This window comes from Chaetodon trifascialis, chromosome 18, assembly GCF_039877785.1.
Source record: "Chaetodon trifascialis isolate fChaTrf1 chromosome 18, fChaTrf1.hap1, whole genome shotgun sequence".
NCBI classification, from domain to species: domain Eukaryota; kingdom Metazoa; phylum Chordata; class Actinopteri; order Chaetodontiformes; family Chaetodontidae; genus Chaetodon; species Chaetodon trifascialis.
In genome coordinates, this window is record NC_092073.1 from 6,044,517 (window position 1) to 6,066,717 (window position 22,201).

Genomic DNA, 22,201 nt, shown 5'->3' on the forward strand with positions numbered 1-22,201 from the left:
ATAAATGGATTTGATAACCTTACATTTTTCATGCCTATACAGGAAAATCATTCAAGTCTCCAGCTTGTTCCTGAAATGTGAGGGATCCAGCGATGGACTAGAGAGCGTGTTCTTGTGGTCGGGTAAAAATGCAAAGCTTTCAGTTTAGCTTTATAAACTTGATATGTGACATTGTTTCAGTCATAAGCAGCAACCCAAGAAAAGTGAAGTGGACACACGTAAAAGCAGACACTGAGGTCACTGTGATGGAATGCAGACCTCCAGTTGTGCATGCTGATTCTTCATTGTGCACTGAAAGGAAAGAAACCCCGACAGCTTGGAGTGAACGAAAACAGCAACAGTTTCAACTTCAGTTAAAAGTTGCAGAAGCACTAATACTGATGGATGTGTAGTTCAGAGAACCAGGTAACCGTCATCACTTTGTTGCTGTCACATGGGGATTTGAGCCAATAAGATGTTAATTGACGCTGTAAAGCAGCAGGCTTTACATTAACTTCCATTTGTAATTCTATTTATCTTTATTTAAATGATCAGAGCACTTTGAAGCTACACTCACAGAAACTGACATGAAATTTTTCATTTTAATACAAAATATAGTAAAATAATTACAAACTTTGACTTATAGAGATTTTTTTTTTGTTACAGACATTAAGACTAAGACTAAACGCTGCCACTTTCATCACAAACCAAAAAACTGCATGAACTGAATATTTAACAGGCAAAAGAGGCCATCTTTTGTCTTGAGGGTGGAACTTCATAAGAAAAGAGAAAGTTTGAAGTTTTTCAGACAGCTAAAATGACTTTTTGTACAGAATGCTACTAAAAGCAAACAGGCACATTGTTAAGTACCGATGCGTTATCAAGAGACAACTGAGCATCAGTGTTAAATATACAGAACATGCTTTTAGCTCCTGTTGTTCTGCAGGGATTCTATAAGACTCTTGTTGTACTCGGCCACTTGTTGGAAGACGTTGTTGGCGACTGATTCGTAGTCACTCTCCTGAGATTTCGAGGCGATGACTGATGCTGCAGTTAAGGAAAGATCACTGGTGTGACCGCTGGATGGCTTCTACAAGGACAAATGACACAATTTGCAAAACCGCTGCCTCTGGAGGTGAAGGGCGACGACACGAGATAAAAACACAGATTTCACAAGGATACATTCTTTCATTACAAAGTTGTTCTGCTCCAGGTGCTGCCATTTCCTCTCAAGGTTAGCCAGCTAAAACACAAAGCACACGCACACACACACACGAAAAAATACCAGATTATCATGAGAATAATATTACAAGTATGTAACATAAGTATGTAACAACATAAAATGCCTCGATTGCCTTGCTCAAGGGCACTGCAATAGTGGATAATGCACGTTGTTCCTGTAACAGCTTTATTAGAACTGGAATGCATGTCCAGAAGTGTCTGTGGCTCCTGTGTGTCTGTGCCTCTGCAGACATGTTTTATGTGGAAAGGCTCTAACCTGAGCGTGAGTCTCATTTTCTTGCAGTTTGGTCTTCAGAGCTTCGTATTTCTGGTTCATTTCTTCCAGCAGCTGTTTGAATGAATCTCGACGCTGAGTCAGAGATACGCGCTCCTCCTGAAGTCTCTGCACCAGAGGAGCACACATTTGGTTTAATTCATCGAGAGTGAGCCCGCAGTGAGCTGATGGGACTGAAACCTTCAGCTATGAATAAATATACTTAGACAAATCCATGCAGCAGACAGACAGGCAGGCAGACAGACAGATGTTCTCTGTGTGTGATACTGAGGCACATCTCTGCAGCACAGCCTGTGTTACCTTTTTCTTCTCCTCCGCCGTGTGCCTCAGGGTGTCCAGGTCTCGGTATGTGTGCAGCTCCGTCTCCATGGTGCTGAGGCGCTCCTTCAGGGTGCTCAGCTCACCTGTGATCTTCCCCTCCAGCTGCTGCACCTTCTCCAGGTCCTGCTGCAGACGCTGGGACTCTGGGTGGTGTTAGCAGGGTACAGAGTGAGAGTTAGCAAGTTAGCATCTGCCTGTTGGCTTTGTCAAAGGAAGTAGATTTTACAGAGTGTGTGCATGTGTGTGTGTGCGTGTGTGTGCGTGTGTGTGTGTGTTATTGATGTTGTAGCCATAAATCTGTGTACACAGTCACACTGTGGGGACTCCCCTCCCTTTTGTCCCCATAATGCAGCTCATGAAATTTTATGGTGAAGACCTAAGTTAATGTAATGTCCTCTGAAGTGAAGGAGATACAACTGCATGTGTATGTATGTGTGTGTGTGTGTGTGTGTGTGTGTGTGTGTGTGTGTGTGTGTGTGTTACTGACCAGTTGTCAGTCCCCTGGCGGTGCTCTCTGATTGGACCACCTCTGTCTCCTTGCTGACTAGCACCTCCTGCATGTTCCTCAGCTCACTGGCTGTCACAGTATCCACCTGACGCAGCCGCAACATGCTCTACACACACAGACACACACACGGACTCATACTTGGTCTTCTCTACCACGCCTTCTCTCGCCCTGAGAATTGTCTTTTGTCCATCTCCACCTCCTCACCCCCTCTCTCTCACTCCTGCTTGACATTTACTCCACCCTCTTTCATCTCTGTCCCTGATTCTACTATTTACATTCCTCCCACCTCTCCCCCCTCTCCCCTTCCTCCTCACCCTGCTGCAGTGCTCCAGGAGGGAGACGATGTTCTCCTGGCTCTGTGTCATCTTGTCCTGCTCCTGAGCCCTGGACTCCTCAAATGACTGCAGGTAGCCTGAAACAGAGGCGGAAAAGAGTTTCTGCTGCAGGCTGTTATACTGGAGCCAATGTGTGGACATGCAGATACGTCAAAACATCTGGACTGAGCAGGACTTAAAAACCTTCTACCTTTACTGACCCCTGGTGGTACTTTCAGAGATGGCAAAGTGGATGCTTCATAGAACTGTTTCAGCCTCCATACTCCCATATCAGCTAAATGACTGAAATGAATTGTACAGTAGCTAGATACGGTCTTCATAACATCTTGCTCTCAGAGACTACATACTGTACACATGAAGGCATCAACAGCCACAACACTGAGATCAGGCACCGACTAAATATACTGTTATTTCAGACACTGTCACTATCATCCAAGTCCACTCGGTTCTAATTATATCCACTGTCAAATGTTCAACTTACGTTCAATTTCCTCCTCCTTCTTCTTCAGCTCCTTGTATTTCTGCTGACACTCCCCTAATGGAAAGACAAAAACCTGTCAGTTTATCAAGCAATCCGATCATTATTAAACAGAATAATAATTCATTATCAGCTGACTGACAGAAGCCTAATCAACAATAATTTTGATACTGGAGAAATACCTCAGACATTAAGACATTTTCAGAGCAAAATTCCCCAAAATGCAATGCCTACACTGTCTCAGATGTAAACATTTGCTATCTTTTAATATAGCAGCTGAATATCTTTTGGACACTTGGTTGGACAGAATAAGTAATTCTGTGGCTTTGGTAAACTGAGATAACTATAGACCAAGCAGGGCATGGAGGAAATAATCCTAACAGCTGCTTAATGTCCCCACTATTAGAAGACAGACGCTCCAGGCTGGCTATGAGCGAGAAGTGACTGTGATGGAGAAAGAGAGAGTTGACAGCAGCCATTGTTACCCTGTGCCTCCTCTGAGTCCTGCTCCAGCTGACGGATCTCCTCTGTGATCTGTGCCGTCCTGTCCCTGATCTCTGTCAGCCTGAACACACACACACACACACACACACACACACACACACACACACACACACACACACACACACACACACACACTTTTAATCAAAGTAATAAAAGAATCAGAGTAAAACAAAATAAAAGCCAAAGTCAAAGCTGCCCATGCAGCCTCAGAGTGTTAGTGTGATGACATGGTGTGTTGTGTTTAATATGAACACATACTGTCTCTCCATGCTGGCGATTTCCTGGTTGTCCTCCTTCACCTGGAAACAAACCAGCAGCTTAACCTGACAGAACACTCACTGTCTGTATTCAGTCAGTGTTGATGTTGCTCTGCCTGACTCATTACGTGTCAACGCTACTCGTCTGCCTGGATTCAATAAGCCATCTCACCCTGTGCTGCAGCTCTTTTTTTATTTTCATTGTAATTATGTTGAGATCATCAAAAAGTAAACAATTTGGTGTTTTTGCTGTGAATGAATGCGTCTTATATGAGTCCTTGTGGTTGCATCGTGCATATTTCAGCTTCGCTCAGCAGACCTGTTTGAATAGTTTCTCCCTCTCCTCCTGTGGGGAGCCCAGGCTCTTGTGCTCAGCCTCCATGTTGTCACGCTTCGCCTCCAGCGCTGACAGAGTCTCGTGAAGTCGAACCACTTCCTGCTTTATGTGCGAGTGAGCCAGCTCCTGCACACACAAGGATGGAAGTTAAAACAGCTTATGCTGCCACTGCTGCTCATACTACTGTTACAGTCGCTACCATTACTCTACACAGCAGTGGGATGTTATTGAACAGCTATCTGCATTTTCCCACTGCCTGCTCCTTCCTCCCTGCCTCCTTCCCACACTTCATCGCTTTCACTGCCTTCTCTCCTGCCCCCACTTCCCTTTGTCACCCAACTCACTGCTTCATAGTCCTCCTTCCTGGTTATCAGAATGTCCAGCTCCTCCTGGAGAACAGCTAGCTCCTGCATGACAAAAAACAAGGAGGACGGGAGAAGAGGAGAGGGTGAGTGTGGAGGTACAGTATGAGGATGATGTATCATCACTGGAGCATCATGCCAACATTACACAAGAAGTTAAATAATACAACAACACAAGAACAAAAGAGCAGTGACAGAACAATATTAGACTACACAAAGACCTGTAGCAGCTCCTCATTGGCCGTTGTCATGGTGAAATACTTGTCTTGCTTTGCGGCCGGCATTGCCTGGATGACCTCGTCAGCGACGCGCCTCTCCCTCCTGATCTCTTCCTCCACCGCCCTGATAGCCTCTTCTCTTCTGCAGAGCAAACACAGCACATGGAAGAGTTTTCCTTTCATTTCTTTCTGTTTGCTTCGCCTGCACTAGTCGCAAGGAGAGCGAGACATGTGACCAAGGTCCACACTCAAAGCCCGCACAGAGAGGACAGACAGATACAGTCTCCAGATAAGGGACATAGATAAAGGGTGCAGAGCAGGGAGAGTGGAGCAGATGTCGGACGGACTGGAACGTTCTGTTTTCCCTCCTCTCTCTCACAGCACACTTGAAATCCTTCTCCAACCTTTCAAAAACTTGGCTTTAATCAGTTTCATTCATTTTCTGTGTTATTTGTTTTTTAAATGACAGGTGTTTCTGAGAAGAGCCTTAAGGAGACTTCTAATCAAAGGAGCCATAAATGCTAAGCTGGCTGTAACAGTATAACTCAGCCTTCAGGTTTTACAAGAAGGAACAAAGGTCACCTGCTGCGCTGGCTGCATCACGCTGACAGATGAGTTACAGTTCAGCTAAATGCCGGGAGACGCACAGGTACGTGTCTTCGGTTATTATTCAGCAATACAGAACAGCAACAGAGGTTAAAGACAGAGATCAGTGAAAGGACAGAAAATGTGATGTTGTGCTGTATGAGGGTTAAAAGCTCATTCGGCTGACATATGGGTTGATAAAAGGAACAGGTGTTCTTCCTCTTCACTGACTTTCAGTGTCACCAAGTTCAATGTGTTTGTTTCCTCCATCAGGAAAAAAGAAACACTCCAGTGTAGGTGTATCAGTGTAGTGTATCTGAGTGGTGTCCTTTCAAAAGAGAACTCACTGACATTTCAGAAATACTGTGCTCTGATCAAGGTTTCATGCTGAAACAGGTTTCACACTGAAACATGGTCACTTAAGTGCAACATTTTCTCTTAACATCTTGTGAGGAAAACAAATAACGTGATGTCATGATTACTAAGATTCCTGTGTTTAAGGTGAGGACATGGTTCTGTGGAAAAGCTTTACATGAGGTGTGTGAAAGGTTAGTGTCCAGAGAATGTTTTGTCTGCAAGGTAACAGATAAAGAATGTTTGTTTTAGTTAGGAGTTTTTCCTTTATCTTCAACAACTAATTTAACTAACTTAACTAATTATTTGAGTCAACAACTGCCTGATTTGTGATAACCTGCAACCAGTTTGGAGGTAAATGAACACGCTGGAATTAGGCAGCAGAATCTGAGGTGTAGCAAAGCTATCTTTGTCCTTAAAGCTGAACTCAAAGCGACTGAGTAAGCTTACTCAACGAGGTCTGCAATGTACAAAAGTTTGGTTTTATCAGACTGACAGGCTGCTGGTCCATTGTTTAGTCCGGCAGACTGATCTTCTTGACATCTCCGGTTAAACAGAGCCCACATAAAGTATTGATTGATAGAGTTTCTGTTTCTTTCAGGTGGGATAATGGAAAGGTGGCAGCAACCTCTTCGACTGCTGTGGCTGAGCACAGTGGTAGCAATCAACATACTGGGAACCAGTAAGGCTAGTTATCAGGCTGTGGAGGACGACAAACTGGTAGGAAAGGTTCTATTCTTTCTATATTGTTTTTGTTAAGCTGGCGCTCTGATTCAGAGTGATAACGTGGTTCCTGGATCACGCAATCACAGTTTAGTTTGCGTTTGTTATGTTTCTGTTTCTGTAACTGTCCATCCTTCAATCCATTACCCATCAGCAGCAGAACCTGACCAGCAAGCTGCAAGTCATTCCTCAGAATGGCAACAGTTCCTCTGTTACTAAACTGGTGATTGACGGGAGCTTGATTACTCTGAGTGATGCTGACAGACAAGCCCTGGCTAGTTATCCTGGTCTGGAAGAACTCCACCTGGATGGTAACCTGGTTACCAGTATACCAGCCAAGTATTTCTCTGTGGTACCACAGCTCAGAGTGTTGTCTCTGTCCAGGAACAAAATCAGCAGGTAAATAAGACACATATAAAGTAAACTGCACTGCTCTCGACTTTGGAAATGTAAAGATTTGTTACTGATTAGCCAACATGGTGACTACTGCTGCTGCTGTTTCTATAATCACTGCATTTACAACCGATCCTCCTGGCTGTTACTGCAGCCTGGACCCAGAGTCATTCTCTGGCCTAGATGTCCTGACAAAGCTGGACCTGTCCCACAACCTGCTGACGAGTCTCCACACACAGCTATTCAGGAGGCTAAATAATCTACAGGTGAACCAAAAATCCATAGAGGTACTCTGCAGGATCCCCTTAAATATGCAACGCTTTCAGTATTTATGAGGACTACAAATTATCTGGCTAAAGTTAAATATAAAGGAACGACCTTGTCTTGACCTTTTCTTCTAATTCTTCGATGTTTGAAATACGACTTCTAAATACATTTGTACAACAGATGATGATTCAATAGGAGAAAGAATCAGGAATGTTATATGAAATATGGAGTTCCTTCCCTTATGCAAAAGAAAAGAAACACAACTACGTGTAAACCTGACCTTGTCTGGTCCCATCAGGTGCTGAACCTACAGGAAAACCCCTGGAACTGCTCCTGTCTGCTGCTCAGCAGTATTGGAGAGGTCAAAGCAGGACTTACTGTTGGTAATAATTCCCTTGCAACAGTTTTAAACTTTCAGCAATACAGCCGACATGTAACCACTGTGAATCCAACTCCATTTCAATCAGACTTCCTGTCATCACTTTTACACAGATGTGACCAGGATGCAGATACTAATGAATCAATTAACCATCAGATTAAGTTGAAGGGGTGCATGTCTGAAAGGGGCTCCAGTGAATGCTCATTAATTAAGTGACTTTTATACGAGATGTCTTGCTCTACAGGGGGACCACAAGTCACCTGTGCTTCTCTGGAAAGTCAGGCTGGAAAGGATCTTCTGCAGGCTACAGCTGTGTGTCACCCATCACCACCCACTGCCTTCACTACAGACCCACAAAAAACACCAACAACGGTCAATTTTCAGCAGTCCTGGGGCTCATCCACTATGCTGAACTCCACAATGACAAGCAAGTACCACATCAACAAAAGTAGGACAAAGAGAGATTCTTCTGTCACATATGTGGATGTATGAATGCAACATAACAAGCTTAAGACTGATCTGTCCTCCCTCTCTCCACCCTGCAACCCTAACTAGATAAGACACCTGTGCTCGGCAACTCATGGAAGTTCACAGCATGCGTTGCAGCCTTGGCACTATGCACCTCCACGCTGATCATATGTGCCATCAAGGGGCCCTCCTGGTACAAACTCTTCCACAACTACCGCCATCAGCGACTACACCAAGAAGAGGATGAGGAGGAGACCATTGTGTCAACAGTCTTCGCAAACACAGGGAGATACCTGGACCATCAGACATTCACCTTTGAGCAAGAGAACGGGCGGATAGAGGTGGTGGAAGAAGAGGAGCAGGAGGATGGGTATTTTGAGGATCCATATATCAGGAGGGAAGAGTAACATACAGGAGAGGAGGCATCAGCAGAACCATGAGGAAGCAAACAGGAGCTGGCGAACCGTGACAAAGAGAGGAGGCAATCATCACAATCTAAAAACTAGATGCTACCCAAAGAACAGTGCCTCCGGATGGGATCTGTACAGTATACATCGCCTGAGGTGGACATGCTAAATAAACCAATTAGCTATTTGTCTTCTGGGGGTCACTAAAACTTTGCCCTGCCTCTGTGACTCCTGTGCAAGATTGTTGTATTGTTGGTTATCAAGTAAGTTACATGCATCACATCAACAGCAGATATATGAAGTAAAGACAGTCCTCCGTGACAGAGTTTAAGTGAGCTCTTCAGACGAGGACGGAAAGATGGAATGCAGAACGTGTGCCTCTGAATTAGTGCTTTAACTCCCACTTAGTTTGCAACAGAGCCAACATCAGTGCTTTCTCTGTCCTGTAGAGAGTGGGTCTACCCATGTTCCTTTCCTTGCACGTGTGTAATACTTTACATTCTTGCTTGACATACAGTATCATTCACCTGCTGCTTAGAGTTTACGTCTACTTTCATTCAGCTACCACACTTTTGTACAATGTTTACAAGCTGGACAAAACAGGGATTCTTTCTTCTGCCTCACTCATTTAGTGCAATGTAATGTTAACAGCTCTTTGAAGCTACTCACCATTTAAAACTGCACTCAAAACCAGTTAAAGACTGTCACGTACTGTAAATGTGTTGATTCATGCAACATACTGTCATTCAAATTGTTAACTGTATACATATGTATGTAATACAGCGAACATTCATGAAAGCCATGACATTATAACAATTAATTGACCTGTTAAATCAATCAATGATGACACTGAATTAACCATTAAAAGCTGATAAAATGAGAAATGATTTTTTTTCAGGCTTCACCAACATTGAATATAAGTTTAAGAACAGGATTTCCCGACACAAAACCCAGCGATCTCAAGCAATACACCTGTGTTTGAGAGGCCGTCCTGTAATAACTATTACATAATAATAAATATAATAATAATAAGAAGAAGAAGAAGAAGAAGAACTTACTCTCTCCTCTCTGTGAAGATGGTATCAATGCTTTCAGCCTCACTGTTATTCTGATCTTTCACCTGGGACAGAGGAGAGGAAGGAAGATTAAAGGAATGAGAGGACATCCTCATTACATTTGTAATACGGAGCAGTCTGTCCAAAATCAACCTGCTAAACTGACTTTTTACTTTTTGGTTTTTAAGCAGGACGTGTCAGAAGAGTTACCATATTGCTTACACAGTGTACTTACAGCGTAGTAGTCGTTGATCATTTCTTCCATTTCTGTGTTAGTGTTGAGCTTGTCCACCAGCTGGACATAAAAATAAAGAGTTTGCACAAACATGGAAAACAAAAATGAAAGTACAGATCAGCAGGACTCATCAAGTGTTAAATTAGGGAAGCAGAGTCCATTAAACCACCAAAGACTTTTCAAACACCTTTTACCAAACACATAAGGCTTTGAAATACACTGCGAATATTCAAATGATTATTAGTTACCTTTAAACTAGCCAGGACCAAATATTTACCGTCATTTAGCTGCTAGCCTGGGACTGATTGCTCATTTTCTGTTTTTCCACTCACTATGTCATTAAGGATAATGTCAGCTCAATACATTAAATGTAGAAATTGTAAAAAATATTTGCTGTAATATATGTTCAGTTGGTTGCTTATAGTGTCCAGTATGTAGGAGCTAAAGGTTTTTTCCAGTGGCTACTGACTGAAAATAATTAGAAACAATGACTATAACGTTACCATGTTGTAGTCAGCAAGCTGGCCTTGCAGGTCCTTAATCTCTACAGCCAGGCCTTCAGCTCTGAGGGGGGAGAAAACAACAAAGGCTTGGTGATTTGTTTTTCACACTTTTATACTTTCATTCATTACAATATTCATTCACTGTATGATAAGAGCCTAATGTTTGTGTGTGATTTGGTAATAATGCAGTATTAACAAGCTTCAACTCTTCCTGTGTAACCTGAAGAAGAGGGTTATAACACAAAACTGCACAACCTGCTGCACTGACGAATGAATTACCATGACACAAATGCGCGATGGCCTGATCGATCAGTTACTGTCACCTGCTGAACTGACTGACAGATCCACATCATTGTCTTATATTTCTGAACATTTGGAGACTGTGTGACGCTGTCAGCCAACATACAATTTGAGAACATATTCTGTTTGGTAACTGGTAAAAAGGCCGCTCACCTCTTCTCATATGAGAGATAAACAGAGTTCTCCTGGTTGTAGTTGTCGATCTCCTTGTGCAGTTTGCTGGTCTCTGTGGTTAACTCGTTGATCTTACTCCTAAGAGCACAACAACAGAACATTCACTTTCAAACTGTAAAATTGACCAGTGTGTACCAGCAAGGTACCTGTAAGAAATGGTTGGCCTGCTGGGAGCACCTGCTGCACAGTGTAAAGCAATACCAACAAGGGCTTGACATGTTTTACACAACAATTTAGTTTGTGGCACACGGCCTAACAGAAGCATGTGTTACCTCAGAAGGCCCAAGTAGTAGGACTTATCCAGAATCTGTCTCTGGGGTCCTTATAAAGATGAAAGGAGGTGGTGGAGAGAAAGACAGAGAAGTCAGACCTATGATGATGAAGTAATAATAAACTTTTTTAACATGGCTCATAGTGTCTGCCCAAACATTAAACCACATAAACACACACCTATCCATGTGAAAAGAGTGGGCTGATGTCACATCAAGCTTACCTTTCATGCCAGTCTTCATCCCACTGAGCCCCTGTTGGGTCACTGGCCTTTCAGTCACTTTGATTGGCGCTGACAGGACTCCGGGGGTGGCAATGGGGATACCACCCCTCATACCGGGATGACCACTTGTTCCTGGAACCATCTGGATTGAAAATGAAAGATTAAAAACTCTGTAAGACTGGGGTTTGATCAGCTCATTTATGAAAAATATTAGTATGAAAAGTTCAAACTAGTTATCAACACTGCAACATCGTAAGACACCATCACATGCTGAGTGTAGCACTAATTGAATACAGATCATACATGCAGGCACAAACTTAGCTCCAGCACTAAAGTTGTTTGTTTGAGGGTTACAATTGCTGGGTGTGCAAGAAAAAGCACTACACCCAGAGTCTTCTCTGTTAAATCATAGCATTTAAGAACTTTTAAGAGATCCAAGTCAGCCAGTCAGTTATAAGAACAGAGATGCAGCAGATACCATCAGAGGCCAGGGCACAGACAGATAGGTTTGGACTGTGCCAGATAGGTTTGTGCCTTTGCTATTCTGCTGATACCTTGCTGTGACTTTAGCACATAGGCTCACAGGAAGAGCACTTTTTAAGCTGCAGTTGACTTACCCCAGTGGCGACACGTATAGCTGTAGGAGGAGGTCTGATGGCAGTTGGGGGTCTTCCAGCACCAGGGAGCACAGATCCACTGCGGCTCACAGGGCGGCCCATGCTGGTGGGAGGCCGCTGGCTTGCCATGATGCCTAAATCCACTGGACATTTAAACAGTATCAATAACAATTAAGAAATCAAACATTTGGAGCTGATGAGAGGAAACAAATTCATACAACGAAGAAATTTGCTATACTTCAGTGCTTGTTACTATGTTTGCTTGGTGACAGCGGTCAGGTACTGGCCACACTTGATTAGCATTTGATTGGCTGAACACACCTGAAACCAGTTCCTTCATGTGATCTATCGACGTGACCCTGGGCCGTGTTAGTGACTGGAGAGGGTGTTTAAGGATGACAGCTAGCTAACAATAAAGCCTCGGTGGCCACTGAAAGATTTTATGTGTGTATGTATTGACTTTATAGTTACCGACAGTTAGCGCTACTATGTACGGTAACTTATCTCAAAGTTAAGACTTAATTATACGTAACTTCATGCACGGATCAAGCTAAACTCATGCCGACTGTAGTATTTATAGGACGTCAGCGATTTAGCCTAACAAATGCCATTAGCATTAGCCAGTGCTAAAGGAACATTAGCGTTAGCTCGTTGCCATGGACTAGCATGAATAAGATAGTCAGAGTTTCGTACCTTAAGCTGAACTCCCTGTCGGCGGCAAAAGTGTCGAAGCAGCTGTCTAGTAAGCCGGTGTCCCAAAAAGGAAAATATCAACTGGCTAACGCTGAAAGGTAAAACGTTATAAGAAAGTTAGCAGTTCCAGGTGATGTCGACGTTACCCCAGCAACCGTCTTCTTCTCTTGAAATGAGGCAGCATCGTAGTTGGAGACCGTGCTGCTGCCGCGCAGCGTCTAAAAGCTGAAATAGACGCAGACCGCATGTCAGTCCGCGGCAGACGGTGACGTGTTGATGCCACAGGTCATCAACACTAGTTCTGCTCGTATTTCACTTTTCTCCGTGGCGTATATTCGTGATTTTAAGCCGTTAATGCTAAGAAGTGTGGCGTGGCACGCCAGAGATTGTGTTTATGCAAATTAGATGGCGGAGTGGATGGATGGATGGATCTTTACTAGGCTGAACATGGCGCAGGACGTTTTCTCTCATTTTAAAATAGAACAACCTCAAAATACTGTGATGAGGCCCTCTTGCTGGGCCTTCATGGTTACGCATCAAATCCCACAACATTTTCAACTAATTCTCGAGCTACACTGGATCTAAACACTGGTGTAACAGCAGGGTGCCAGAGAAGAAAGTTTTTTGCATTTATGACATTAAAATGTCTTTTATTCTAAAACCAGTTTGCACTGATTTCACAGGCAGTTTGGTAAGACGGTGCAAAATCAAGAGTCTGTCTATATTAGTCAGACGCAAAATGATCACTTTCACATTCACCTAAAGCATAAAAAAGCGCCCAGAATATGACTTCACCGACATAAAAGGAATGAGCCTGTGAAATACTGTTCATCTGTTGACATGTTGCACGTACATTTCATGACTAAATAAAATGGAAGCCTTTCACTACCCTGAGGCCCCACTAGAGGTCAGTGTCCACCTTTGTTACAGCTGTCGCAGCTCATGGATTTTATTTGACATCAATTCAAGCTTTACTCTTATGTCTTGGTTTATAAGTAGCACTTACCCTGAAATGACAATTGCTACGTTCCAGAACATTACACGAACATATTACAAACTGAGCTGAGAGAATGGCAACCCACTGAAGACAACAACAGAAGTTTTTACAGCAGATATTTTGGCTTAAATTGAAAGGGGGAAAAAAAAAAAGCACAGGTGCAACTAATAACAGTAATATTATGGCTGCTGTCCGTTTAGGTATCCCACTTCCAGGGTCCTGGTTGTGTGGATGCTAGCTGCCTGCCATGGCTTATAGAGAAGAATAAAAGCTGAGAAAAAGATAGAATATTTGATTTCTTGTACTTTAGTGATAAAAAGAATAGTGAATATGTGACAGGTAGTGTATAAACAGCTACCTGCTAACCTGGCAGTGTCTATCGTTAGCTTACGTTCACTAATATTAGCTAGCATAAGCTAACATTAGCCATCTTGAACCAACATTAGCCTGCGTAAGCTAACATTAGCCAGTATAAGCTAACATTAGCCAGTATAAGCTAACATTAGCCAGTATAAGCTAACATTAGCCAGTATAAGCTAACGCTCATATATCTGGAACTGTTCGAAACAGAATGATGTTAAACACAAATGAGAGTTTTAGTCCATTTTATTTCATGTTCAACAATCACATCACTAATTAACAAGTAATCACAATAAACACTTTTTTTCCCAAACCAGAAAATAAACCTCAAATTAATGAAAAAAAAAGAAAGAAAAGAAAATAAAACCACAAAAAACAATGAGGAGGTTCTGTATAGTAAGTCTACGTAACACATCCCATTGTTGTTTTTCAGCATGCTCTGCAGGTACAGGAGGTGTTTCTCAGCTAGTGTTAACTTGCATGTCTGGTATGAGTGCAGTGGCAGTAGATGAAGCTCTACGATACTGTACTCCTGTGGTAACTTACCGAGGAGCACTTACGACACAAACCAGCCTGACAATTACAGTTAGTCTTCTTAACTTCAGACAAGGATGTGTTAGGGTCTCAGTGTGTGTGTGTGTGTGTGTGTCTCCTGGGCAGGTCGCTGCTTTTTGAGTGCCATATATAGCAGCCAATACATTTAGACATGCAGTACTCTACATTTGGAGCCTGCTTGAAGAAGAGATTCCCTGTGCCCACAGTGCCATGCAGGCGCATGAGCTTCAGTCCCTTTCAGCTTTCGTCTGTTATCATATGAGCCTGCAGAGCTCACTGCAGGACCCTGCATGAGACGCTCCCCAGCCACTCACAGCATTATTCTCACCGCTTAAGACTGGGCTTGTGGGCATGATTTAATAGTGTGGAAGCACAATTATGTGCTACGCATTTGTTAAAAAAGTTTTAAATTAATTAAGCTCTATAGTGCCAGTTAAAGATTTCTAAATAAGCGGCTATGAAAGCACTTTAAATAAACGTCTGATTTACTGAGATATTAAAGACTTTCTATGCATTGTTTCGGGTTCAAATCTTCTTGTGCGTCCTTGGAGAAACTCCTGGACGTAGTTTAATCGGTCAATCAAAAGTATAATCCCTTCAACCATCAGAGCACAACCACCATGAGGCGAAAGGAACACAACGATAAATACATATACAAAAGTGTTGCGTCTTTAGTACAACATTTCTCAAAAGACATTCTTTCACTTCAGTGGCCCCCTTCTAATGAAAAAGGCAGACTTTTTCAATTCGCCATACTAATAATCAGAGTAATAGTCATGATAAAACGCTTCCTCCCCTTAGGACCATTAGAGGTACATGGACATAAGAGCCGCTCTGAATAACCTTGAAACCCCCTGGTGCTGTTGATGGACTGTCTTTTGTTATTTTTTAGGGCCATAAAGAGTGCATCAGCAATAAAATATCTATATACATCCATGTGCAATCTCATAAGTAGTGGTGAGTAAAAAGGTAGGGGTAAAAGCAAAGTTTAAACACGTTGTGGACAGGCACGAGGACAAATTTAGCTCAGCGACAGCCGTGGCACAAATAAAGCAATTCAGTTTATGACAGCTGCTCTTTCAGCAACACTCACTCCTCAACTGGCAAAAAAAGTCCTCCAACATTTCCCCTTTCAGAAGCCGTTAACTAGAAGTTATTGCCAATTTTTGAAAAAGAAACAAAAAACTTTCAGAAAGGGGTCCCAATACAAAACGACGACTGAATCTGAACTGAACTGTGTTTCACCATTGAAAAATGAGGCACCGTCATTCAGTTTATTGCTCCATTCATGTCACCACTCAAAAAGCTCATTCATAATCAGGTCACTTGTACATAGAGGGGTATTTTACTTGTTAATCAAATACCACCACTCCATCACTGTGAGCCCTCTTTGATATATTAAAGCATTAAGGTGCAATTTAGTTCTGTCAAAGCTTCTTTACGTCATTAAAGTGATAATTTGAATCAAAAAGTCAGTTTAGAGTGTGTTTAGAGTGTTGTCTCTCTGAGGGGCAGTTAATGGAGAAGAGTTTTTAAAACTGAGTTTAAAAATAAAATTAAACAAAATCTTAAGAAAATTGATAAAATTCTTAAATTTCTGCCAAGGCATTTACCCCCATCCCAACCTGCTTTTCTATACTTTCAATCATTACTCAAAGAAAGAATCGGAATCAAGATATTGTATACAAACCCAACCAAAACAAGTCATTTATACTGTTTCACTACAGGTGTTATAACGAGCGCTGGTTATTGAAATTTGGTACTTCATTGGTATCAACTGAAATGTATCTATAGCAGAGTGTCAAAGCAAAGGTCGCAGTCAGATTCCTAATCTTTACCTATAAGTTGATTATAAACAACTTCAGATCTGTGTTTTATTTAGGGAAAGTCGTACGGCTGCTTGTGTTTAGAGAGCATTTAGCATTTGAAAAGTTTAGCTTCTTCTGTGAAAGGAAAGAGGGATTTGTAGAAAAATGTCGATATTCCTCAAAGTTAAAGCTGCACCGATAAATACTGAAAGGTGAAAGGTGTCACTCGCAGTGCAAACCCACAGAGGATCGTCACTGGACTCTGCAGTGTTTCAGCATCTTTCAGCTCATTCATTCACAGCCCATGACTTTGCTGCTTGCTTCAGTCTTTCTGCTCTCATTATCCTGTTTTCTGGCCTTACAAGGCAGCGAAAAAAGTCCTGACAAACCCAAAGCAGGCTTCCTGCCCGATGCTAAACTGCAGACAGACACAGCTAACAGCCAGCTGGTGAACATAGTCGAGGTTTTTGCAGCTTAAATACCAGACATTTGGACACAAACACGACTCCAAATGAATGCTAATGTCGCTCTGTGTCTGGCGAATGTGTGAACAGGCGAGGAGCCACGGAGGAGTCACTGCATACAAACCTGCACCTCGTTTGGAGCAGTGGAATCAAATCATGAAACAACAACCATCAGAAAGCAGCTCTTCCTGCCCATCAGCCCTAAAAATCCAACTAACAACACATCAACCGGCTGGGACTGCCCCAGAGATATACACATGGTACCAAACCACAACACTTTGAGTCATAATGCACACAGACTTTCAGCTCTGAGCATCATATTATATAACCTGGCCATGCATTAAAAAGGCAATTGGAGGCAACAGTTGAATACATTGCTACAAGAGGATAAAGTCACACCATGTTCCACTGCCGATGCTCCAACAAGAAAAGTGCCCAACACACATTAGAGATGTTTTTGTACTCAGCTTAAGCTCTTATCAACTGCCAAACAACATGCTACCAAAACCCTCATAGAAACACCTGAAATGGTACAATAACCGTGACTACACACAACTACCAGGACAGTCTGATTGACAGAATTTCCTTAAAACGGCAAAAGCAGGTTGCTTGTAGCGTTTTATGTCTATTTTATCATCATATTCTTCCTCTGAGCAGCTTTAGGCGTGAGCCGGCGTCATCCTCGTTTGCTGTAGTTTTCAGGTAAGGACAAGAGGCACATACGAGACACACAGCTTCTATCTGCGGCGTTTAGACGTCGTCCTCATCTCCCTCTGGACTGCGCGCTCCACTTCTCTGCTTTAGCAAACTTCCTCTTTTACATTTCAAAAAAACTTCCATTGCTACTTTGCCATAAATGTAAAACACACCTAAAATGCTTCTTTCTCAGCCATCCAGCAACACCTCCTCCCTCACATTCTTCCTCCCTCTGGATATCATCTCCCTCTTCACTGTGTGTCTTGGTTTAAAAAAACCTGTGCGTGTTTCCAAGAGAGTGCTATCGAAAAAAAAAAAAGACCACCCATTGTATTGCTTATACAGGAAGAAACGTACAATTAATAAATAAAACTCTGTTTTAAAATTAAGAAACTAGGAAGAAAGAAAGAAGAAAACTTGAAAGACAGAAATAAGATCCGAACAGAACACCAAAGCTCATTTTTACACAACTTTGTCACTCAAACACATCATCACAAACACAGAGAATAGAGTTAAACAGCCTACTTGTTGTCTAGCTTTTCTGTTTGTCAGCTTGTTTATGATAAGTGACACTGAAGAGAGAGGAAGTGATGAAGCACATGAGATGGACGATGAATTACGGTACTACCATGTTATTGAGGCAAAGAGTGAGTGGTTACTGGGAACAAACAGTCCCTAAAAGTCAAAAGGAACAGAGAAGCTACAGGTGAGTCCGAGAGGGTTTCCACGCTGCTCAGCCGACACATGAAGTTATCGCTGCTGTTAGTGTGTGTGTGTGTGTGTGTGTGTGTGTGTGTGTGTGTGGAGGTGAGATGATGCAGGGTCGCCACCGGACAGTGGGTACAGAGGATCCAAGTAAAACCCAATGATTCCAGGTCAGTCAGCTTGAAGAAGACGCACACAAATATGTGAGAAAGCTTTGGCGTCCCCTCATTCCCCTCTGCTTAGATTCCCACCGAGGCCCAAGCTTAGTCTGTACAGTCACTTCAGCCAAACACAGCAGGGTAGGGAGGGCTACGATGACGCGATGGTGCGCGATGATGAGCTCAGATGTGAGAGAAGAGGCATGATAACATGAAGCTGATACTAGTGGTAGAACTATTGTGTGATTCAAACATTTGCAATGACAGATTTAAGATAAAGGGGGGTTTCAGAGCTTGATGGGGCAAGAGAGGTCAAGATCCCTTTAAGCTGCTGTCCCCCTGGACCTCCCCCTGGAGATGCAGCGAGGAGGGGGCAGAGGGGGAACTGACACAGCCCGCCGAGGTCAGCGATTCAATGAGGGAGACACTGCGAGGAGTCGGGTGGTGGTGGTGGTGGTGGTGGTTTTGGTGTAGAGAATAGAAGGAACCGTGTGGGTGGGGACTGGTGTCGTCCTGGGAGGCTGGCCAGGTGACGATGTCGGCGCCGTGGTCCGTGCGAGAGCGAGCATTCTCGCGGAAGTTGAGCTTGAAAGACTCAATCTGCAGCAGAGGGGTTTAAGAGAGAGGGGCAGAGAAGGGTGGGGGGGGCGGAGGAGAAAGAAAAAATACAGACAGGAGAAGGAGGGGAGGGGGAAGAGGTGTTGTTGTGGGGGGTTGAGATGAGGAGGGCAGAGGGATAGAATTAGATGCCTGCAAGATAAGAAGTCAAAAGATGACGGTGTGGTCAGGTGCTTTGGACTGCAGACATGATGATGGATACACAGACATACAGATGTACTCTCAGTGCAGTCACAAAGACGCTATGCAGAACACGTCTATCTGAGGTTAGAACAAACTCCCACACTGTTAGTCATTTACTCCACAGTATGTTTCAGATGACCTGGCACCAGGTCATCCCGGACGTCTCCTCCTGCCTTTTCGCTACATGGGACTCAAAGCCTGAACTGTTAGCAGATGAGGCTGGCACACACACAAACTTACTTGTCTCTGGGATGCGCGAGTCCAGAGCCTGTGGCTCCCGGAGGCCCTCACTATCACAGGGAGCCCCCTCCTTCAGCCCATTCTCCTGGGCAGCAGGGCTCCCTGCCTGCCCTGGCTCGGAGCCTGGGGCCGGGGCCGCGGTGCCACTCAGGGGAGTCCCATTCCCCTCTGTTGTCTCCTGGGCCCCCTCAGCCTAGAAACACATAGCAGGGCGTGTCAATCGGTGGGGATGGGGATGGAACAACCTGGCTCCAAATCTTATATAACTACCAGACATTTGTTGTCTTTTGTGAAAGAGAATATAGTTCTGAGAACCCAGATAGACAGTTTGTGATTACAAAGATCTGGCGAGGCAGATGCCTTGATTAAAAACATGAAAAGATCTGGAGCCAGACTAAGGTGGAAGGAGATGGAATTAAAAAATAATAATAACTGGAGTGTACAGCATTCAAACACAATAACTGAACATGGCCGATGAATGCAGTGATAGTTCAAGCACATCATATCAAAAAAGCAGATGCAGAGTGTGTAGAAATGATGCTTTTCCTGAACCACAAACCCTCCTGCATGATCCCACAGGCACACGTGGAAAAATGCTTGAATGCTATTATTCTACCTCAGAGGAATTAAACGTGAAATGACAAAACTCAGGAGAAACCAGGTAATTACACCATCACAGTTCAACACCCTGCAGGTAAGGAGGTACAGCTGTGTAGACTGAAACACCCGAAATATGTCTCATCACCTGTTCTCACTTTATAAAATCTCAACCAGTAGAATCAGCAGGCAGACTTTAAGGACAAGGCGGGTGACATTATTTCATGTCTTCAAGTCAACAATCCCACGAAAAAACAACCAACACAGTTCGTCCTCTGGGACGATCGGACTTCCTGACCCTGTATGTGGCACTGACTCCTGTAGAAGGAAGGAACCAATGGGTTTAGCCTGTTCACAAATGGGAAATAAAAACTTACATTTTTAAAAACCTCTCCGTAATTTCATAAAACAGCTGCTGACTGTCGTTTTTAGCAAAGCTTACTCAGACATGAAGAAGCAGAATATTTGCTCAGCAGTGAATTAATCCACATTTGGTGCATTTGGTGCTCTAGTGAGTATTTGGGGCAGCAGGGCCGTGCATGTGCGGCTGAGTCACAGTAAACTACAGTGTGTGTGTGTGTGTGTGTGTGTGTGTTCATGTTCATGAAGGAACATGTGGCCCAGCGCAGCAGTGTGACTCACTGACATATCACGCTTCAGACACACACACACACACACACACACACACAATACTTGTTCGTGTTGTTGGTTGGGTCTTTTCATGGAATCTGTTGACAGTAAGAAAAATATAAAAATATATAAATCTAAATATAGAACCCTGCCAGCCTTATCTATTGCAAAGCAGAAAAAGAAAGCACCACTGCTAAACATAAGGACACCCAGCAGACTCTGGACAGTGACACAGGACAGACTGAGGGGTGTTAAGTTTCTTCAAGCCAACGCAGTTCTACAATAAAACATGACGCACTGTGTGCATGGTGCGCACTGTTTTTGGTATAAAGAGCTCATTTTTAAAAATACACTTCAGTTGGCACTTGTCAAAAAGAAAAAGGCTCTCAGACAGGTTATTTTTATGGGAACGCTATTCTTAGCTGCCCTCATGGTTCCTCTCCACGAGACTCGGTTGAAAGGTGCAGATGATAACTGGGTGTGTGAAGATGACAATGTGAGTGACAGATGGGATCATGCACTGATTGTGAAACACAGATGGGCTGCCATAGGCTGAGGGGACAGGTGACATCATTTCTGATCAGTTTGACCAAAATGTCTTTCATTAAGTTCACGACCCAGACAATAACCCCACCCATTATTATGCAACTTCAATCCTGTTTAAAATCTTTTTAGTGTTTTAATTTTGGAAATCTTCCACCATCCCTGATCTTTCGTGTCACATGTGGACGGCTCTGGCTATGCGTTCTGCCGCCGCGTCCACGTCCTCCCTCAGTGTCCTCTCTTCTCCCACTTGCTCTGAAAATGTGTTGGACAGAGCAGAGCTGAGCTGAGCCCTGCAGGAAGCGTCCAGACAGCAGCAGGCCAGCACAGAGGGAGCTGACGGTACAGTCGGTGTGGAGGGTTTGAGATGTTTCAGGCTGCTGCAGATGGTTTATGACAGGCTGTCATTATCATCAGCGATTATAGCTTGAAGCCACCCAGCGTCTTTTAGATGTCATGAACACAGTGGTGGAGCGAGACAAGAATGAAAAGCCTCAAACTATTTTCTCCTCACACACACAAAACCTTTTTTTTTTATCAACATGCAGGAAATGAAGGAGCTCAGTCCTTCACACGACCAGCTTCTAATGGCCAGCCTGATACAGTCTGAGAGATCACAGCCTTACTTCTTCCAATCAGATCAATGAACCATATTTTGTAGTAGAAGGACATCTTTTCTGTTGGTAAAAGTCTTCAGTGCTATTGTTTACTCTCTGGTTCTGATGTAACTGATGCTATAGCACCATATCTGCCAACCTCTCAGGAGCCGCCATTGTTGTTTTCCAACAGTCGCACTGATGTCTCACCTAACCCACACCCACCGTAGCTGCCAGTTCCTCACCTGATATCAGACAGAGGTGCTGACTCCAGTCAGTCCAGTGAACTGGGTGGAGTGGGTGGATTCGAAAGACTGAACCCAGGCAAAGTAGTTCCTTATAGCATGACTGTTGTGTGGCCACAACATTGAAATTGGACACTGACAGTTGGTGGGTTGTTTGGTCACTGTCAATTGAGTCTTTGCATGTTTCAAACAGTCTGGATGTTTAATGTTATAGAAGCAGAGCTCTTCAAACTTTTTCAGGCTTGGGATCCAAGAGCGAAATCTGATCTCTCATTCTGGGCAGTATGTCACAGGCTTACAAAAGACACTGTCGCATTCACAGCAGCATACAAGCAGCCATTGCAG

General features: G+C 43.5%; 3 protein-coding genes across 16 annotated transcripts in view; 1 reads left to right on the forward strand and 2 right to left on the reverse strand.

The window, feature by feature from the left end:
- Positions 1-496: 496 nt before the first annotated feature.
- Positions 497-12,683, reverse strand: ift74 (intraflagellar transport 74). The gene is made up of 20 exons (XM_070985904.1): positions 12,462-12,683; positions 11,769-11,911; positions 11,152-11,293; positions 10,931-10,979; positions 10,638-10,736; positions 10,185-10,245; positions 9,682-9,741; positions 9,450-9,511; positions 4,819-4,957; positions 4,580-4,642; positions 4,218-4,361; positions 3,900-3,940; positions 3,623-3,702; positions 3,141-3,194; positions 2,639-2,736; positions 2,304-2,430; positions 1,796-1,959; positions 1,478-1,603; positions 1,162-1,222; positions 497-1,020 (listed from the first exon to the last, which is right to left on the reverse strand). The coding sequence occupies exons 2-20, from the start codon at positions 11,895-11,897 to the stop codon at positions 905-907; spliced, it is 1,815 nt and encodes a 604-aa protein (XP_070842005.1). The 5' UTR covers positions 11,898-11,911; positions 12,462-12,683; the 3' UTR covers positions 497-904.
- LOC139346690 (leucine-rich repeat-containing protein 19-like) lies at positions 4,880-9,272 on the forward strand. Its single transcript, XM_070985906.1, has 7 exons — positions 4,880-5,464; positions 6,356-6,474; positions 6,632-6,876; positions 7,025-7,136; positions 7,436-7,520; positions 7,761-7,943; positions 8,072-9,272. Exons 2-7 carry the CDS (start codon positions 6,364-6,366, stop codon positions 8,389-8,391), a joined length of 1,056 nt encoding a protein of 351 aa, XP_070842007.1. The 5' UTR covers positions 4,880-5,464; positions 6,356-6,363; the 3' UTR covers positions 8,392-9,272.
- A 1,363-nt stretch (positions 12,684-14,046) lies between the features above and the next one.
- LOC139346708 (microtubule-associated protein 4) overlaps positions 14,047-22,201 on the reverse strand; it is a 113,449-nt gene continuing 105,294 nt past the window's right edge. For 12 of the 14 annotated variants that reach the window (XM_070985939.1, XM_070985936.1, XM_070985941.1 and 9 more), the window contains 2 exons: positions 19,246-19,438; positions 18,875-18,954 (listed from right to left, as the gene is read on the reverse strand). In XM_070985939.1, coding sequence (XP_070842040.1) covers positions 18,947-18,954; positions 19,246-19,438 — 201 coding nt within the window. In that variant the 3' untranslated portion in view covers positions 18,875-18,946. Of the gene's footprint in view, positions 18,805-18,874; positions 18,955-19,245; positions 19,439-22,201 lie in introns of those variants that run through there. The other 2 variants (XM_070985933.1, XM_070985930.1) reach the window with 1 other exon arrangement.

Bases quoted from the DNA above. Each gene is read 5' to 3' on its own strand.
- LOC139346690 (XM_070985906.1), top strand. From the start codon at position 6,364: ATGGAAAGGTGGCAGCAACCTCTTCGACTGCTGTGGCTGAGCACAGTG. The intron at 7,137-7,435 runs GTGAACCAAAAA...TGGTCCCATCAG, and splicing joins GGAGGCTAAATAATCTACAG to GTGCTGAACCTACAGGAAAA. The intron at 7,521-7,760 runs GTAATAATTCCC...CTTGCTCTACAG, and splicing joins CAAAGCAGGACTTACTGTTG to GGGGACCACAAGTCACCTGT.
- ift74 (XM_070985904.1), bottom strand. From the start codon at position 11,897: ATGGCAAGCCAGCGGCCTCCCACCAGCATGGGCCGCCCTGTGAGCCGC. The intron at 4,643-4,818 runs GTCTTTGTGTAG...TTTGTCATGCAG, and splicing joins CCAATGAGGAGCTGCTACAG to GAGCTAGCTGTTCTCCAGGA. The intron at 3,195-3,622 runs GTAACAATGGCT...TCTTTCCATTAG, and splicing joins GGACTCAGAGGAGGCACAGG to GGGAGTGTCAGCAGAAATAC.